Here is a 20,976-nt window from a genome sequence, read left to right as displayed (position 1 = left end):
TAAAGATACTTAAATATAACAAATAACAAATCTGGTATTGACCACTCGTTTTTAATTTTATTGGTTAAAGGTATATCACAAATAGCGTATTTTCTGATGGTAGTAGCATTTATCATATACAAACTTATAGTTTAACAATAATGGTATATTTACACAAATAGGATTTAGTCTACGTGTTTTGATATTTTTTCCTAGTTATCTCAGAATCGGTAAACAATTACGTGTCATAATAATATATTAATTTCGAGCAAAGATACAAAAAAGAAATGTATGATAGGGGTATTCCTAAAACTAGTACTTTACAAAATACACCAAAAGTTCAGATGACGAAGCAAAACGCTGTTGTGTCGCCAAAATGATTTTTTAGTTTTAGTTTCTAAGATTATAATTATAGTTAGTATCTTAGTCTGTAATGTATGTCTATGAGCCTTACTTCTTCCTCTTCATATTTAAGAGCTGTGCTCTTGTCGGTGGAGCAATCTCCAACTCGTCCGGTCCTCTGCCAACTCCTTAACCTTCTGATATGACACAACCTGTACCCCTAGTGTAAATAAATTCGATTTCGAAACGTGACATACGCGTTTGCGTTTAGTCTCATTTTGTATTGGATTTAGAAAGAGCGCGCCAAGCGAGACGTTTTGGAAACTCAAAATCCTATACAAAATGAGACTTAACGCAAACGCATTCGTCCCGTTATGATGTCGATCAAATTTACACTAGGGATACTGAACGTTTTCTTTTATTTGGTTGAAATATTTTTTCTCGGTTACCTGATATAATTTCTTTTGATTCGTATACTTACATAATTTCATACTGCACGCATATTCGCATAATTCCCATACAGTTATCTCCGTGACCGGATGGCAGACATACACTCAGTCAGGTTATCGATGTGAAAAATTATGCCCAATTTGTCGTTGGTGAACTAAGCAACGTAACCGACTAATGGTAGGCCTATCTTGGAAACAAGGTAGACGAATTATTGTAAAATACACTCGCGAATACGTAGTGTTCTCTCTGTCACGCTTGCCTACGGCAGGTAGGTGTGATAAAGAACACACTACGTATTCGCGTGCAAGCAGTGTGGACTGTTTGACGTTTTGACCGCCATGGTCGTTGGACATACTAATCAAATGCTTAGCAGATGAAAGGTTACATTATATTTCGGTATTACAACTACCTGTGTGGTTGATGAGAAAAAACCGCTAAACGCATTATAGGCTGGCCATTAATTGACACTTATTTTTTTGGAATAATTTCCTTACATACACATCTTTTACAACATTTCGTTAAAATGAAAACTAGGCACAACTTAAACAAAACGTTATCTTCTAAATATACTTTGTAAGCTTTCATCCACAAACTATCACGTTGGTTAAAATATGGTTAAAATTTTCAACAATATGCCGCAAAAAACATATTTTTAGGCCATCCTGTGTAGGTACATAAAACAATGTGACCGAGGCCGGCAAAACCTCCCACTTTGTCGATTGCCATAAGGATGAGGTTTGCCTGTATCTTTATACGAATAACTTGACGGGGCGTCCTTATGGCAAGCGACAATGTGGGACGTTTTTCCGGCCGCGGTCACAAACAGTAACTTCGCTACAATTGGGTACTTGACACATGTTGAATATTATAACAAAATTTAGATTAATGCATAGAAAATGCGCCATCTATTATAAAAAAGTGGAATTTAAAAAGCCATATTGAGATTATAAAAAATACAAGGCTCGAAAGTCTGAACAAAAAAAATCTATTAATTTTTTAAATGTAAAAAGAAAGTGGTACCATTCGATTCCTTACATTTTATAAAAAATAAATTGTAAAACAACTATATACATAAACGCAATATTTCAGGGTCAAAATAGGAATTCTCTTGATCTTCCATACATTTAGGACAGACTAATGTAATGTGACGTCACATTACATTATCATTTTGTTACAGGCGTTTCAATCGTCGAGTGCAAGCGTCAGACTTTAACTCTCATTTCTGACCTTTGTGTTGCTTAAATGCCATGAGTCCTATATAGACATTTGATCCCCAGGAAAATCAAGATCGATTGACATTATTTACAAAAAAATGTCAAGTAGCCACTTGAAAACGCAGATGCATCGGTAGTAGGATTTTGTAGCCAAATCACGGAACAGATTAATATAATTTCGTCACGTCCGTACCTATGTCACACTCATATTCCTCACTTACCTCTACTTGTTATACGGCGTATGTTAGAGTTAGACCAAGATAAGTCTGCAACGATGTTGATAGCACACGCAGTGCAAATGTTATTTATACGTCATAATTTCATAGAAGTTTGACGTTTAAAATAACACGTGCACTGCATGTGCCATCAAAATCGTTGCAGACTTGTTTTGGTCAGTCTCTAGTGAACTCTGCTAGGCTCCTTGCGGACGCGACCGGCCCCGGACGGACGCCATCGCTTCTGCCATACATGATGTATAGGCATTGAAAAAGCGTTCCGGCGCGGTCCGACTCCAGCCGGTCGGTGGGATTCGTACATAAATGTGTGTTCTATGTGCCGCTTCTTAAAATATATAAATTATAATAAATAAAAGCACTTTTTCGACAAGCTCTCTGGTTAATTGTCCTTCGTAGTATTTTTTGCACTGGGTACATAAATTAATATATATGTATGTATATTTAATTATAGTATATTTATGTAAGTTTATAACCGTTAGTATATATTATTTATCGCTATTTTGCTTGTTTTAAGTTACTTATTCTGTTTTTTTTTTTTGTTTAATGCCTGCACGTACTACTGTTTCTGTTTAGCCTGATGGTTGACTGGTAGAGAATGCCTTTAGGCATTAAGTTCGCCATTTGTACTTTATTTGTTATATTGTGCAATAAAGTTTAAATAAATAAATAAATAAATATATATATACGTATTAGGTACCTTCTCATAGATTTAGCTATTTTACACTATAAATTATGCTAACGTAATCTACATACATGAATTTATATTATGATCGTCATTAGTCATTAATATTTACATAATATTATTTAGTAAATAAATGGATACAATTTTTAAAATGTCTTAAAAACAACCAATCTTATGTCAACAATTTTATCATTCATATCAAAACAAAGTACGAATAACTAAGTACGAGTATCTCCTAATGATCGTCATGTTCTACAATAAAACTAGGTAGAAATTACGTTAAAAATTAATAAATGAGAACATGTCAAATTTACACAATTCAATTTACAATTACAAATATTGTAGTTAAATCGCTAATAAAATTAAGGGGGTGCGCTCCACAAGTAGATGATATTTTCCAAAGTAAACTATATCCATGTAAGTATTTTTTTTAATACTACGTCGGTGGAAAACAAGCATACGGCCCGCCTGATGGTAAGCAGTCTCCGTAGCCTATGTACGCCTGCAACTCCAGAGGAGTTCCATGCGCGTTGCCGAGCCTAAACCCGCCCCCCCCCCCCCCCCCCTCGTTGAGCTCTGGCAACCTTACTCACCGGCAGGAACACAACACTATGAGTAGGGTCTAGTGGTTATTTGGCTGCTGTTTTCTGTAAGGTGGAGGTACTTCCCCAGTTGGGCTCTGCTCTAGATCTGGAATGACATCCACCGGCTGTGCCCTACCACACAAAACGAGATGACATTCACAATGCCCATACCTCTCTTTTGGACGTAGTTTAAGGACGTACTCGGGTCAAGTAAAGTTTGAATGATGAATATTTATGAGCGTTTATTTGGATTTGATTTGTAATGTTTTACAATTAGTATTTACCTCGTGTTGGTGTGGTGAACAATTTTTATATTTCACTGGTAGACAAATTTGTCCCTTGAATTTTCCCTTGCTCGGGTACTAAAATTAGCATGAGGGGTTAAACAACAACTTTGCTCCCTGGTAAAACAAATACTTAATATTCTCTTACGTTTTTTCTTGCACCATTTATACATTTCTGTTTAGCCCTATGGTTGACTGATATAAAATGCCTTTAAACATTAAGTCCGATATTTGTATTTTTTTGTATTTTGTGCAATAAAGTTTAATAAATAAATGAAGACGATTGTTCGTCTTCACAGTCGCTTTGTGAAGTATTATAAGTATAACATAGCGTAGACAAAAACAGTTATACTATAAAAATGTGCCACTTAAGTGCCAATCTCGTATAATGACATTTAATTACTTAATTAGCTTAAGCGTCACTACAACTTATTAACGATATCTGTGCTACCAACGTTCAGTAAGATTTTTGAAAAATTAATTCTTTCTCAATTAGTACGACATTTTAACGTCAATAATTTAATGCATAATAAGCAGTTTGGTTTTACACGGGGTCGCTCGACAACCGATGCTGGTGTTGAGCTAATTAAGCATATCTTCGATGCCTGGGAGGAGTCACGAGATGCTATAGGTATCTTCTGTGATTTGTCTAAGGCCTTCGACTGCGTTTGTCATGAAACATTAATCAGGAAACTACACTATTATGGAGTTAGAGGAGCGGCACTGGATTTACTTAAGTCCTACTTAAATGGTAGAATACAAAGGGTCGATGTGAATGGACAGCGATCACCGGGGTCATTGGTCTCTATGGGTGTACCACAGGGGTCAATATTGGGACCTTTCCTGTTCCTTATCTACATAAATGACTTGCCATTCCTTGTAAAGACCCACCATGATATAGTATTGTTTGCAGACGAAACTTCACTTATTTTCAAAGTCAAACGACAGCAACAAGCTTACAATGATGTAAACGATGCTATTTCTAAAGTAGTAAATTGGTTCAATGTTAATAATTTATTGTTAAATGAGAATAAGACTAAATGTATTAAGTTTGTCACTAGTAATGTAAGGCATGTACAAACAAGTGTCATTGTGAAGGATGAGGAATTGGAATTAGTTGATAGTACAGTTTTTCTTGGTATAACTTTAGATTCTAAACTCCAGTGGGGTCCCCATATTGCTACTCTTTCGAATAGACTGAGTTCTGCAGCTTTTGCAGTAAGCAAAATCCGTCAGTTAACTGATGTCAAAACAGCTCGATTAGTATATTTTAGTTACTTCCATAGCATTATGTCATATGGTATTTTACTGTGGGGTGGTGCTTCAGAGATAAATACCATTTTTGTTCTGCAGAAGAGGGCTATTCGAGCAATATATAAAATGAACCATAGAGACTCACTGAGAGATAAATTTAAGGAAATTGACATCATGACAGTGCACTGTCAATACATTTATGAGAATATTCTGTATGTGCATAAAAATATTGCCGATTTTAAGAAAAATTGTGACATTCATAATATTAATACTAGAAATAAACATAAGCTCGCCGTGCCCTTCACTCGGCTCCATAAAATTAAAAAATCATTCATGGGTAATTGTGTGAGATTCTATAATAAACTTCCAAACCATATTACTGAGTTACCAATTAATAAATTTAAGAATCATGTAAAGCGTAAACTTATTTCTAAAGCTTATTATACCACACAAGACTACATGAAGGATAAAACAACGTGGGATTAATTGTGATTCGAAATGATTAATTATTTATTATATTTGAATAATGATGATGAAATGGATATTCCAATGCATGTATTTCCTTTGTTGTTTTTATTATATTTGTTTGACATTTAGAATTTATTCTAGAAACAATCTAGACTAGTATTTTTTATACATTTTTTTTTGTATGACTGTATTTTGTGAAAGTTTTAGTATTAAATTTGATCTATAAATTATATTCATTAGTATTATATATGGAATAATATTTACAACATCAATAAATTGCTCTGATAATTAGATTAAGATAATTATATGTAATACTGTCTTACTATTCATAAGTGCTTGTTGCTAGGCCTACATGAATAAAGTATATTTGAATTGAATTGAATAAATCATTATGCTGTAACTTAACCCTTTATGCAAATATAAAAGAATTTCTTAATCTTATGAACTTGAACTCGAACAAGCAAAGTAGGAAGACAAAATTCAAATAAATTCACACATTAGTGCAATAATAGCCTTACGTCCTTGGAACTGTGATGAGTTAGAACGTGACATCCGCAATTATAAAAATGTGGCGCTAAGCGATATAGCGGTAATCGAGGTCGTGTATTGGGGGCATTAAATTTAGATGAATACAAACAGATAATAATTGAAATTGTATGATTTTTTTTGGGAATAATCTTACAGTATATCGACCTAGCCCCAAACTAAGCTTGTACTACCTATGTGTACTGGGCGAAGATAAACATACTTACACAAATACATACTTGTATACATATATAACATCCGTAACTCAGGAACAAATATTCGTGATAAACATACAAATAAATGCCATCAGTTAGAATAGTTAGATCATGATTATTTTATGTTATAAATTGAATTATTTATCTACTTTTAACGAGTTGCCTTTTTTATGTATATATGCTCTACTATATATTAAACTAAATACATGTCTGACTTTACCTGTTTATATTTTTAGATATTCCCAACCCACTCACTTCTGCTTTGAAATTTTTCCATGCATTAGTTTTCTAACTTGTGTTAAATATGAATACTTGCTAAATCACTGTGTGACACTACCTTTACTGTTCTGAGCTATCTTCTTGCCCTGGGCTCCACGGAAGACCAGCGCTGTAGCATATATATGTTAGAGCATATGCTGAGTGGTGTCCAATTGTAGCCTCTATTACAGCATCATCACTGTAACTATTGCATGTTAGTTTAAGTTACAAGTAGTTATAACTGTTTAGTGTATTACTCGTAGATCTTCTTTCTTACTTTTTTTTTGTTTTCTAATGTGGTGCGGTTTTGAAAAAAACGTTTTTCTATTCTATTCTATTCATTACCTTCAAATTAAAACCCGGGACTTGATTCGTAGGCAGAGTCGCTATCCACTAAGAGGCCAGGAGGAGAATGAAGGATTTAGATCAGGCATCTGGATACAATGGAATTCAAAATGCTACCCATGAGCTCCATCATATGCAGATGGTCGGAAAAGCTCTGAGTAGTTGACGGATCTTTCCTAAGGGGGTAATTACTCAAAAGATCCCTATACCCATACGAGTAGTGAGAAGTGAAGCAAGGGCCTTCGAAAAATCATAAGATAAAGCTAGGCCATTATTTGACGGTATTCTATAGCAGAGATGGGCAAATCGTAATCGATTCCTGATTCCACGATTACTTGATTTTACTTTGTAATCTACTACTAGGTGTCAGATTACTTGTAATGTAATCAAGTGAAACGGTAAATTACCATTACATATTATGGAATCAGTAATCATCTATACAAATATTACCATTACTAATAATTGGGAATCATTGTCGATTGCAAATTACTGGAATTGTTGACTTGATTACTTCCAGATTACTTCTATATGTTAAGTGTCTTTTAAACGAAGTTTTCTCAAACATACAATTAAATATCGTGTTGACTGATTCGCATACGTGGCATCCGAATTTAGGGTCAATTTTAAGATCCAAGATGGCAGCAAATTTTTTTGCAATATTCTTTATTATACTCGTTTTCGACTAATTCGTATACAAAATGGATAGGTAATATAGGTATATTTTATGCAATTCCGTCCGTGCATTCTGAACTCATAATATGAATTATGATTCACAATGTGTAAGGCCGACCTAAGGGTTCCTGGTTGACTTGCGTGACCCTAAAAACGTGCCGCCATCTTAGATTTCAAAATGGACCCTAAATTCGGACTCTACTTAAGTATGCGAATTTTTGAGAAAACACTATACAAATCTCGGCGAGAAAAAAAGGATTGCTCAAAGAAACTCAAGATATTCCTGATTCCACATCCATCACACAACATGTATGAAATAAAAATAGTTTCTTCAATCATAAATATTAGTTTTATTTATTGTACTCAACTAAATAAAATTAAAATAAACTTGTCGCTATTACTTAAGCTTTAAATTAAATATGCGTAATTAAAATTAAGTACGGCTTTAAAATTTATCGTTTAACCCTTTAGTGGGTAACGGCAACGGTAACGCCTTGACTGTACTTGCAGTCGAGTTCATAAATATATGAGCATTTTCCATAAAAAAAAGGTTTTCCTAAAGTATAATTATGAATGATGAACTTTCCCATGTACATTTATTTGTGAAGCCCTGGCAATACTCATATATTTATGAACTCGACTGTACAATATCTTTCATTACAAAAGAGTGAGGTGGGTCCAGACACAATTGACAATATGAATTATCGGTCAGGTACAAAGCTAAGTGAATTATTTCTTAGATTTAAGAATGTTTTTCATTATTCAAGTTGGCTTTTAATATAACTCGTCGCTCAAAGTTCTCGTCTGTTAATCGGTTGCTTTTTGGAGTATTTGTCATAGTCGCATAAGAGAACAGTCGTTCTACGGGAGCTGAAGAGGTCAGAGGTGTATTATACTTCAGAAAAACTTTTTTTATCTCAGGATATTTGTTCAGGATATCTAATGACCGTGATGTATCTGATAGATATCCTAATATACAATATTCTGCTCTGATTGAGTGTCCGCCGCTGCCGCCGCTAGTGTTGCTGTCACTATTTGAATTACTGAAATCGTAAAACGCGTCATCAAAGTCATGTGTATGTTGAAATATCTCAGGCTCGATATTTGAATGATGTTGAGATTCCTCCGATACAGCCGTCAAAAACATATTTTTTAACCTAGCGTGATGTTCGGAATCCACGCATTGGTACCATGAGTTCTTGAACCTGGGATAGCTGTGAGCGGCGATAATTGCTTTTTCTGCTGCAGGTCCTGTAAGTTTCAATAAATCGTCGAAACGACTCTGCACTTGTTTTAATAATTGAACCGCAATTGGTTTACAATATTGATAATTGTTTTGCTGTAGGGCATGTACTTTTTTTTTAAGCATCAGTAGTGTTGGTAGCAATAAACCGTAATAGGTATTATTTTCTCCTTGAAGAATATCCAGTACTGCTGCTACGGGTTTCAAACAAGACAGATATTCTTCTATATAATTGAAATCTGTATTACGCAGCGGATTTTCCAAACCGAGCCCTTCATGTAGAACACTGTTTTTTTCTTTAATCGATAAAATTTGCTTTAGGGCATCATACATACTGTTCCAACGAGTTTCGCCTGGTCGACTAAGATTATGTCCCAATATATTTTGGATGATTTCAGAGCTTTTGGGACGATTCGCCATTTTCCAAAGACGATTACATTTATCTATTACACTCTTATGAATGTTGGACAGAGCAGTGTCAGTGGTAAGTAAATGTTTTAAATCTGTTGTGGCTATCAGATTCAAAGTATGGGAACAGCATCGCATATGATACGGTAGCAGTGCATGATCATTTAAAAAGTCAATACAACCTTTATTTGAATCTGAAATCATCAAGGGCTCTTCTTCGATATCATCATTAGAGACATTAGAAACGGTCTCACAATTGTCATTTGTTTCTATGCTACCTGGGTGAACTCCGAATTCTTTAAAAGCCTTAACAAAATTGCTACCATTATCTGTAGTAATAGCAACAATCTTAGGCAAATCTAAGTCAAATTCATGTAAAATGTCTCTTAGTAGATTAGTTATGCGTTCATAATTATGCACTCCCGGGAATCTCCGACATGCCAATGCCCTCGATGATCTTAGAAAAGTATCAGGATCGATCCAATGTGCCGTCAGGCCTAAAAAACTTCTTTTCCGGCTGGACCAGATATCTGCAGTTGCACAGATAAAATTTACCCTGCTCATTAAATCTTTAATTACTTTAACTTGATCATCATAATGTTGATTTATACGACGGGTCAAAGTTGTACGACTCATAATAGTCAATCCCAAACTGTCGACATGCAGTCTCTTTAAGATTCGAATGAAATGTGGATCTTCTACACAACTGAGTGGTATCATCGAATGTAAAAAAAATTTTACTACGTCGCTATCAAACTCTTCTTGAGAGTAAGAGCTGCTAGTTTTAAGCACTTGACGATTTTGAACTGATGTTGATTGCGGCTTTTTTCTTTTCTTCTGTATGCAATATGATTTGTATTCTTCAACACAGTCAGGTCCATGTTTTCTCTTCAGGTGTTTAATGAAGTTGGAAGAGCATTTTTTATAGCCTTTTACTTCAACGTTTAATGGTAAACATTTCACGCACGCTGCCACAGTGGACGAATTTGTTGTTTTAGACGTAATTTTGGAAAAAAACGTACCATCAAATAAAATTTCAGATTCGGAACTTGAGGCTGATGTTTCTTCGCCGACAGCTGGTGAATCCAAATCCATAGTGGAGTTATGGGATGGATTTATAAATTGGACTATTGGATTGTAAACCCGCTGAAGTGTAGTTACATTTGTCAAGTTCAATTGACATTGTCAGTGAGGCATATTATAATATTTTAGTAGGACCTCTTCAACGTTATCTAAATAGGTCTGATAACACAATTATAGCGGCAGAGACGATTCAAAAACATTATGCACTACATCTGTACTCTGTACACTTCCTTGGGAATTATAATCTGGTATCTGAAGTGTTTATTTAACACGTTCACTGCGGGAAAATCTTCAAGTTCGAGTACAGGTACAGGTGTAATGAATTATACTTACTTTACTATCGTATATTGATGAAAATTAATAAAATTTACCCTATCTATTTTAATTTGCTTTAGGACTCTCCCTGAAATAGTTGACAAGGCACGAATAATTTCCATAAAATACGACGGGAAAACATTATTTACTAAAATCGTCTGCATATTTTTCAATTTTATTTACAGCCTCAAACCAAAATGTTTCAAATACTTGTGGAGGTATCTTCAATAGTTGTTTTCTTAAATGTGATGGCTGTGTAACACATGTGCAATTATCATCTCTTAGGTCTTTATTGTAACGAAGGCCCTTTTCTTGGTGTTTTCGAAATACCTCCATTACTTCTTCCCAACAATCTTCAAAATCTAAAAAGTGTTTTCGTTTGAACATCACCTTCAGGCACCTCTCACGAAAATTTAGCAGACAGCAGCATAAATTGGGCTCTGTAAAATAAACAGGTACCTAACATAAATAAACATGACCTTTTTATGGTTTTAAAAATAATAACTATTATTTGTTTTATATCTTACCGTAATTGGCATTTCCTTGACGAATTTTGGTTATTTCTAATTTTGCCTGAAGTTCCATTTTAAAACATCGAAATTCCTCCACATCAATCATGCATGTCATTGTGTTATAAATATTAACCCAATTTTTAAGATTCAACACCAAAATTTAATGTGAAAGTGAAATGCTAGAATGACATGTAGACCAAAAACAATTTTAGTGACATTAACAAAATTATAAAATAAGGTTTGCCAATTAAGTAATAAGCCTGGAATTGAAGTAAAGTAATTCAGATTACTTAAGTACTTGATTACCGAGGAATCAATATTACAGTAGTGGATTACAATACCGATTCCAAAGGAATGGATGACAGACGTAATCAAAGTACAGTATTACATTAATTTTGATTACCCAAATAATCGATTAATGAGGAATCATGATTACTGGAATGTAATCGTGTAATTAATTCCAAAAGGAATCGATTACGTCCAACTCTGTTCTATAGTATCCAGACCTATTTAGAGTACTATATTTAGTTACACATTATTTTATACCGGGTTTGGCCTATAACACGAGCAAATAATGAACATATAAATTGTACTCCTCAAAGAGTGACACTTTTGTTCAATAACTTTTAAAAATTATGTAGTCTACTTCCTATTTTTCATACAAGTTCAGTATTATATTATCTTCATTTGTACGCTGTCATCGGTGTAATTGACGTTGCTTGTCACGCTTTAAACGTAACAAAATTTGCAATACATTGTGTCTTGGAACAGACTAAAAATCAAAATACAAGTTATAAAAGTGTAGCTGAACAAATGTTGGTCAGTTTGAGGAGTACAGAAGAGACTACGTACAGCTTAATTATTTGCTCGCGTTAGAGGCCAGGGCCACACCAGGTCGTTTTTGTAATTTTGAATTTGGAACCTGCCTTTATAAATCAAAATTCGATTTGATTTTGTTCTCATCACGACACGTGGTCGTTTTCAGCCAATGAAACATTTCCGCTACATACCCGGAAACCCATGCATGCTCAGCGGTGAATGTGAAAAGAAAACGAGAAAGAGGTGTATAAAGAAACAGTCATCCTGCCGGCGGGACTTTTTAACTTACGATTATCAGGCCAATTCTAGTTTTAGAAATCGCGAAACGAAAAACTTTTTATCTGTCTTTGGTTGGGTATAGTCAGTAAAATATTTTTCATTTTTCAAGCTCTGAAAGTGGGTCATTGTTTTTATAAAAAGTGTGCATAAAGTGATACGTTTCTGCACTAGAGCATTTAACTTTATAAGTACTTTTTTTTAAAGATAAAAAATTCAAATTTGGTTTTCAATGGAATTATTATACAATTTCCATTCTGATATTTAACTCCCCGCTTCATAAATAACGATACTTTTACCTAAATTATTAATGAGTTAGTTTAGTTAGAATGTTTTATTCGGTTTATTGGTTATAATTATAAAACAGTTCCGTGTACGACACTAAACTATATTTTCTACTCGCCGACTTAAATGATTGAATTAAGACTTCGTATACCAAACTGTAATCGCATACTTTTCACTATGAGCTCCCCACTGAACTATAATGATTTCTTACGAAACACTTTAGTCAACTGAAATGAATTCGACGAATTATGTGCCGCCAAAGGATAGAACAAAAGAACGCGCTACTATTTAATGAATGTCTTTTGTACTATATTTTTATCTACTGAGTTGAGATACTAAAATAATTTTGTTTAATTAAGTATTTAGGATTTATAGCAGAACAAGTACTATTTTAGTTGACTCGTAGAAAAAGTATTTTACAGTACATATGGGGCTACTTTATAGCACTAGTGCGAGAAGTAGCATATTATGTTACTGTGTCGAACATTTAAAGGGCCATATGTACTGTAAAACGTTGTACGATACATGTGCGAATAGGTAATTCGCAACTCGTGTCGATTTAAAACACTCCCTTCGGTCGTGTTTTAATTTATCGCCACTCGTTTCGAATTTCCTATTTTTCGCACTTGTATCGTAATGTACTAGTATACAATAATGATATAATCACGTTTTTCAATCTCGTATCTCACTTAGGCCGCTCGGCAAGCTTCATGGCCTAAACACGGTTGTTTGAATAAGTTGCTACGTTACCAATCATTTATTTTGAAATGTGACAGTTTCTTATATAGATTCTATGATAAACTAGCATTACTTAGTTTGCGTCTGGAACAGCGCCATCTACCAGGAAATTGGGACAACAAACTAAACAACGGTACTCGACTGAAAAGCTCTCTATGAAAATGAAAATGAAAATGATTTATTTCATAAATGTTGGGTGAATGGTCTCTATTATATCACGATTGTATAAAATACTATTTTATATGATATGTCACGGACTAGAATATGAGAAACGATTGAATGTTTGCCTACAGAACCCTAAACTGGCATAAGTACTTAATAACTAATCAAAGTTAATGTTTCGCTTCATTGTTGTACCTTTAATACGATTTAATTATCAAATTATCTCATAATGATGCAAAAATAATGTTTTAATTGTTACCTATGAATCCTATAATTATCTATTTTAATATTTCTACCTCTACTGACGTTATTCAAGATGTTCCGTCTAATTATCTTCTTAGTCTCGTAAAAATAATACTACTTGTATTAATTTTGCATAATAACACGTATTTTGTGGCGTCGAGATAACTTAATTGCCAAGGAAACACGTAGTTATTCGAAAAAACTGTTTACTCTGTTGTTCTAATTAGTGCCAACTTGGTAGTTATACGAGTAATATGAGTATGTAGGTACACACACAGGTGTATATATAGGTATGTAGGTACATGTATTATATCCTATAAATAAGTATAGTATAAGTACTTGTGTTGGTATAATAGGATATTTGACTACTAGTCAAATGATCTCAAATCAGTTTCTTTTTTAACGACTGACTGTCCAATTTCTAACTGTGAAAACGATTTGCCACTATTGAATTTGTATGCACTAGCAAATGATGTCACGGTCAGTGTCAAAAGTGACGTTTCTTCAAACAAAAAACCTAATATTTTACGTTCATCTTAAAATTCGAATCGGGCCGCTTGTGTATTACCACATCCACTGCCAACGTTTTCGTAGTGCTACGCTCGTCGCCGATTCCAGCGTTTTCCCGCTTTGTAGAGATAAGCGACTACGAACAGAGAACCCGCCGAGCGCGTTTCCGGCCGTCAATGTGTAATAAGGCTTGTGTCAAACTTAGGAACACCAGCTGCATAGGCATCACTACAGACCCCGCCGGTCACTAAGCAGCTGTCGCATTTGCATAGATTTGCATACATGTATTGCCTCAATGACTCAAGCGTTAATGTAAAAGGCTCTGTTAGATAGTAAATGAACAAAGCCTACCTAGATACCTCAATTCCAGTGTTACCACTGTTACCAGGCGTACGATAAATATCGATATTACGTTAGAAAGAGCATTATCATACGCAAAAGTATAATAATATCCCTTGGACGATGCGATCCGAGAAGATCCAAGAATTTGAAGCAAAATATAACACTTTCCCTCAGAAATAGGCTACAATTAGCACCTTTTGGCTTCTTGGTTTAAGTCAAAAATGTAAACCATTAGGATCTATCATCAAAATACTCAAATATAAAAACTGTTTTTTGCGCAATTTACGTAAGCTGGGTCTTCTTTTATTACACATTGGACATGTAAGCTTATTTTCCAAGAAAATAGGCGTACGATGTTTTTTTCATCGGCACGATAATTTTGACACTCAAATATGATAATTCTCTTCCGCTCGCCTGACAACACTGCTCAATTCGGCCTCTCATTGTTTTGCTGTGAGTATGTCGCGTGCGTTCACACATCGCGCGAGGAATGCGTTTGTATGGGGACAATGTTGCTGGGAAACTCTCACTTTTATTAGTAAAGGTTAGTCACACGATGCGGTGATAGAGGACAGATACAGTAATTAGTAGGTACAGGTACCAATAGTACACGCAGGAGGTCAGAGAGCTTTCCGCGAACATCGTAATGCTGAATTTCGTTATCGTGAAATCCTTAAATTTCCATTAGTTCTGACTGCGTGACCGACAATACGTTCGTATTTATGTCACAGACATTTGATTTAGACACTATAATTTTTTTTTCACCTCAGCAGCTCGAACAAGCCTACTGTCGTCGTCGTATACCTACCTTTCATACATGAATGTAAATAAATGTGGTTAACTTTACTTGACGTAGAAATTTTTCAACCTTTAATATGTTCGCACTACTGAGGTGAAAAGTTGTATGTGTCACACGAGAGCAAAGTTATTTTACATCTCGTGTTTTTGAGTCCTGGGCAAGCGAAAGATTCTATAATTGAAATTGATTCTAAGTTAGAATCTTGAGCGTAGCGAGTTCAACACTCGCAAGAAAAACCAACTTTCCTCTCTTGTTGCACAAATAACTATTTGTTGATTGTTTTGTTGATTTTGTAATCTCTTGTTTCCACTTAATTATTGCATGTTAGTTGTACTTTTGTGGACGACTGTTATGGGCTATGTTTTCTGTTCACTATGCTATGTATTGATTGTGTAATGTGTTGTATGATTACTATAACTAATAAATAATAAAATAAATAATAATGATAAATATAATAAGGACATTTTTATACAAATTGACTAAGTCCCACAGTAAACTCAATAAGGCTTGTGTTGAGGGTACTTAGACAACGATATATATAATATATATAAACACTTAAATACATAGAAAACACCCATGACTCAGGAACAAATATCCGTGCTCATCACACAAATAAATTGCCTTACCAGGATTTGAACCCGGGACCATCGGCTTCATAGGCAGAGTCACTACCCACTAGGCCAGACCGGTCGTCAAACCTATAATAGCGAAAATCGAAGTAGTAACATGTAATGTAGTAACAGCGGAATTTTAAAATAAGTGTTTTACTACTATCTACTTACTACTGGTCATACACTCCATTCAGTTTCGTCGGCTTAAATATCGTACACTTTAAAACCATTCACTCATTCGTTCGTTCCGTACACAACTTTTTTGCAATGATTATTTTGCTATGTGTGTATCTAATCAAATAATCATTCACCTCAACTGACCTGGTCTCAGGTTCCTTTCCCGGCCCCGCTCCCTAGTCAACACTTTAAAAAAAAACCTACTTTGTCCATTGCAGTGTTATTTGCCCACTTTGCGTCCGCATAACAATTACCATTGTATCGTCTTCTATTTCGGGATATTGCGCGTAATATGGCTTTAATTATTTATATTAGGATTTGGGAGCGATGCACAGTGAAACCACTTCAACTTCAGATCAAAGAAAATCTTTTTTTTTTCTCATGCATAGATAGTACGACGGCCAACCATAGACAACACAAGAACCACCAACTATTATTCCAAGTATTTCCAGAACGCCACGCGTCATAATTATATAATTTAATCATTTATTTGTCTCGGGCGTCCTTCAAGAAAAGTTACATTTAATGATCAGTTGGCTGTCTAATGATCGAGTAATGACAGGGAGCCCATCCGTCTGTAAGTCTTTTGTCATTTCCTGTCAACACTGTCGCGATGTCGCATCGCGTGATAAAGCACGTCAATTACTGACTTGGATCTTGCATGAATCACTCAAACTGCATAGTTATGTAGTTACATCGTTCATACTGTTTCGCTCGAGAGTTTTAAAAGCGTCTTGTTAAAACCCGACGTTGAAGCTATTTTATCGTTCCTAATATTTGTGCTCATTTGAACACTTCAAAATCTTTGTAAATCGTGCGTCCCTGCGGTGTGCACGGATTGGCACGGATTGACGTTTGAAATAACACTTGCACTGCGTATACTATCAAAATCGTGGCAGATTTGCCTTGGTCTGACGCTAGGTACATCCCCTTAATGATCAAAGATATTTAAAAGGTTATGTTTGTGACGCTTTATCAAGATTTGAGGCTTTATCCTGACAAGTTTTTAATCAATTCCGAAAACCGATAAGCACATTTTGTGAAATATTGGTAATCGTTAGCCCTGGAATACCAGCGCCGGCCATTTTTAGGCATTCATATGAACACAAATATTGGTCTTTCTTTCTACTATCATTTCCCTGGAATCTCATTTCCCTGGCTATTCGCAAATTCCCAGGAGATTCCATTTAGCTGTTTTGGTTGTAAATGGAACTTGGCACGAGTTACACAGTCACCGAAAATGAGATGCTAATAAAGCGGAATTTCCTGAGAATTCCCAAATAGGTATGGCCAAGGGAATGAGATTATCGTAGAATGACCTGATAGTCTAATAGTCTGGTTTATACACGGCGATTTTTAAGCTCTCGTGCAAACCGGGCCTAAGTCAAATCTCTGCGTACTTTATCTTAAAAGGGAAGAATAACTTTTTAAATCTAACGAAATAACGGTATTTTTTCAACACATAAAAAACAGCCATGTCTCAGGAACAAATATCCATGCTCATCACACGAATAAATGCCCTTACCAGGATTTGAACCCGGGACCATCGGCTTCATAGGTCACTACCCACTAGGCCAAACCGGTCGTCAAATTTTTTTCAAGACTTTTTTCCTTTTTTTTTTGCAAATTTTGAAAAAAAAAAGGAAAATCTATAAACCTAGTTTTTTATTGTGTCAATAATGTACAAAGAAAACATGGAGAATAGAACATATGTAGAAGTGGAAAAATGTTTTCTCTTTTTGTATCGACGGTCACGTATACTTCCCTCTTAAGAAGCAGTTACACTGGTACCTTTGACCGGTAAGCCGTGCGACTGCAACGAGGTCTTAGCTGAATCGCAGTTATCTATATGTCGTGAAAATCTCTTAGAACTCAAAGAATAAGTAATAAGTTTTTGGCAAAAAATCTTTTTGATACCTACATGCTTCTATCGCTGACTGTACTTCTCTTTCCAACGAATACTCATCGAGAAAATTCTAAAAACTCCAAACACAATTAGGTTGCGTTGTTTTATCTCAGAGTTTCTATGGCCATCTCCGTCATCAGATCAGCTCGGTGTTACCATAATATTGCATTGTCAGCCGACTTACATGTATATGCAAATTTTCAGGTTCATCGGAAACCGGAAAGTGGGTCAAATTTAACGTGCAAGATATGGAGTGTGGAATTAAAAGGATTTAAATCTCTTAAGGTAGAACTGTTGCAAGTGTCCGGCTGTCAGCTATAAATAATAGTTCCAATTCTCTCCAGACTAGCGCTAGAGAAGCTAAGAACCTAGGCGTTATTAACGGAGTAAAGTGCGCTGTCTGTGATTTGATTATTTTTTTCAAGTATTCTAGGTATTGTAGCGCCACCTGTTTAAGGTTTTTTGATGACACTTTGGTACATGGAGATTGGAATCTCCCTTACCTCCACCTTCCATAGTGCAAGACTTGACCCGTACAAAATACATGGTTACATAGTAAGTTAAATAAAAGCTTGTAAAAACATAGTAAGGGGTCTTGGAATAAGCATGCTGAGATTCAAAGATGTGTGTCAACCCTCTAATGCTAATTAGACCGGCGGGCTGGACGCGTGTGGGGATTTTTAGCCAAAATCTCTTTCGTAGCTACGATGCGATGCGGAAGCTGCCAATTTGTAGCGATTTTATTCGACTAGTGGAAAACAAATATTTATCAATTTCTCATGCTCTGCTGGTGGTTGTTCTAAATATGTGCAGAAAATAATACGTTTCTGTTCTAGAGCACTCTACGTTCTACGTACAGTCAAGAATACTATTCGCATAGCACGTTTGCACACAAAATTAAATTTAGGAAGGGGGGTTCCTTTTCTCTGCAACTGTAAAGAAAAGGCACCATTTCAGTCTCGGACTATTGGCGATCTCGGAATGTCCGGACATACGAAAGCATATTTGCCCAAGCTGAAACTGGTTCAATTGAATCATTCGATGCCAGAGGTATATTTACCTAATCTGTCAGCTTCCTATGTTTCTCATGTCCCTCATGTCATGTTTGCCATTGTAGGAACCCCCATCGGCATCAAGGTGAAACATAATCGGCTGTTTCCAAACAATGCTTATCAAATTCGGAAGCGGATGTGAATCACGAAATTTGAAACAGAATTGTAACAAATCGCAACACATTCGTGTTCAAATTAAACTGTGTATGGTAACGGCACCAATCATGAGACATAAGAGAAAATTTGGACTATTTTTGATATTTCACTGATACCTGTAAAATTTCTACTGCTTTAAAACTCGAATTTCCTATTAGTTTTTTAGGGTTCCGTAGTCAACTAGGAACCCTTCTTTTCGCCATGTCCGTTTGTCTGTCTGTCTGTTTGTCTGTCCGAGGCTTTGCTCCGTGGTCGTTAGTGCTAGAAAGCTGAAATTTGGCATGGATATATAAATCAATAAAGCCGACAAAGTCGTACAATAAAAACTAAAAAAAAATTTTTTTTAGGGTACCTCCCCTACACGTAAAGTGGGGTGAACATTTTTTTTTTGCTTCAACACTACAGTATGGGATATCGTTGGAAAGGTCTTTCAAAACTAATAGGGGTCTTCAACAAACATTTCTTGATAAAGTGAATATATTCGGAGATAATTGCTCCGAAAGAAAAAAAAATGTGTCCCCCCCTCTAACTTTAATAAAAATATAAAAAAAATCTTGGAAGTAGAGCTTAAGAAAGACATTAAATGAAAACTATAGCGGATATGATCAGTTTAGCTGTTTTTGAGTTATCGCAAAAAGTTTCCCCTTCATAGTAAAAAGACGTACACCCACAGTTCATCCGTTGGTTAACAATCTACCATACTTTAAGCTCCAGTTTAGCTTATTGTGAAGGAAGAGTAACTACGGAACCCTACTCTGAGCATGGCCCGACATGCTCTTGGCCGGTTTTTATTACATTTGCGACGTGTTTAATGAAAGATACTGCAATTGGCTTCAACATAATCAACAAATTAAAACTTTGACGACTTCTCTGGCTTAATGGGTAGTGACCCTGCCTATGAAGCCGATGGTCCCAGTTTCAAATCCTGGTACGGGCTTTTATTTGTGTGATGAGCACGGATATTTGTGTAATAATGTCCTATATTATTTATTTATGATTTATACTTGCTAGATTAGCTCCCGTTTTAGTAAAGAATAAAATGAAAAGTATGTTTTTTTTTAGTCCCATTAGATGAAAAAAGATTGGACAATATGTCGCCATTTCTTGTAAAACAGACAGAAATGAAGAAAAGACGTCATACTTAAACGAAAAAAAATTGCTAGTGTTTACTGATGTTAAGTGAATACTTATGTTACAGGATTTGTGGTTATCATCTGATTATTGGTGCCACGTCGATTATACGGCTGTTTACTGTATTAAAGTGATTCAGTAGTATTGTAGACAGGTACCTACTCGATATTGGAGACCTGAAATGGACTCTTAAAATTATTCACTTTTCGTTGCATCTGCCTTTTCTATACATATTTAATTTTTTTTTATATAGCGTTTTTCATAATAGCTTAGAAAATTATAGGCGTGAAGGACGTAGAGATATAGGAGGCTAATTCGAATGTATACTTTGACATCACAATGATATCGAAATGATGTCATTTATTTAGTTATCACTAGCGCGTGCATTTCGCATGTACAGTCACGTCTGAAAATATCGGTACGAAAACAGTGCCAAAAATATGTATACACGAGCTTATAGCCCATATATTAAAGTAGTGTATACATATTTTTGGCACTTTGTCCGTATCAATATTTTCGACGTGACAGTACATGTCTTTACACAAATTGTCGCAAGCGAGACCCACGGACGAATGAGGACAAAACTACATTCAGTGAGATACCATTTATATGTCAAAATTTAAGTCTTAAGCTGCGTTTAGCGATGCACGTGTTTTTTAAAAACCAATAGAATCACTTAGTAGTGATCCTTTTTTTTATA

General features: G+C 35.2%; 2 protein-coding genes across 3 annotated transcripts in view; one reads left to right on the top strand and one right to left on the bottom strand.

Annotated features, from left to right (window-relative positions):
- The window catches only part of LOC133524800 (phospholipid-transporting ATPase ABCA7-like), a 66,774-nt gene that overhangs the window by 35,599 nt on the left and 10,199 nt on the right, over nt 1-20,976 (top strand). The gene's annotated exons all lie outside the window — the stretch shown is intronic.
- Nucleotides 7,835-11,557, bottom strand: LOC133524793 (uncharacterized). Its single transcript, XM_061860936.1, has 2 exons — nt 11,085-11,557; nt 7,835-10,997 (listed from the first exon to the last, which is right to left on the bottom strand). Exon 2 carries the CDS (start codon nt 10,252-10,254, stop codon nt 8,251-8,253), a length of 2,004 nt encoding a protein of 667 aa, XP_061716920.1. The 5' UTR covers nt 10,255-10,997; nt 11,085-11,557; the 3' UTR covers nt 7,835-8,250.

This window comes from Cydia pomonella, chromosome 14 (assembly GCF_033807575.1).
Source record: "Cydia pomonella isolate Wapato2018A chromosome 14, ilCydPomo1, whole genome shotgun sequence".
Taxonomy (NCBI): Eukaryota; Metazoa; Arthropoda; class Insecta; order Lepidoptera; family Tortricidae; genus Cydia; species Cydia pomonella.
Note: the sequence above shows the minus strand (reverse complement) of the source record. Positions and strands in the feature narration are given on the sequence as shown.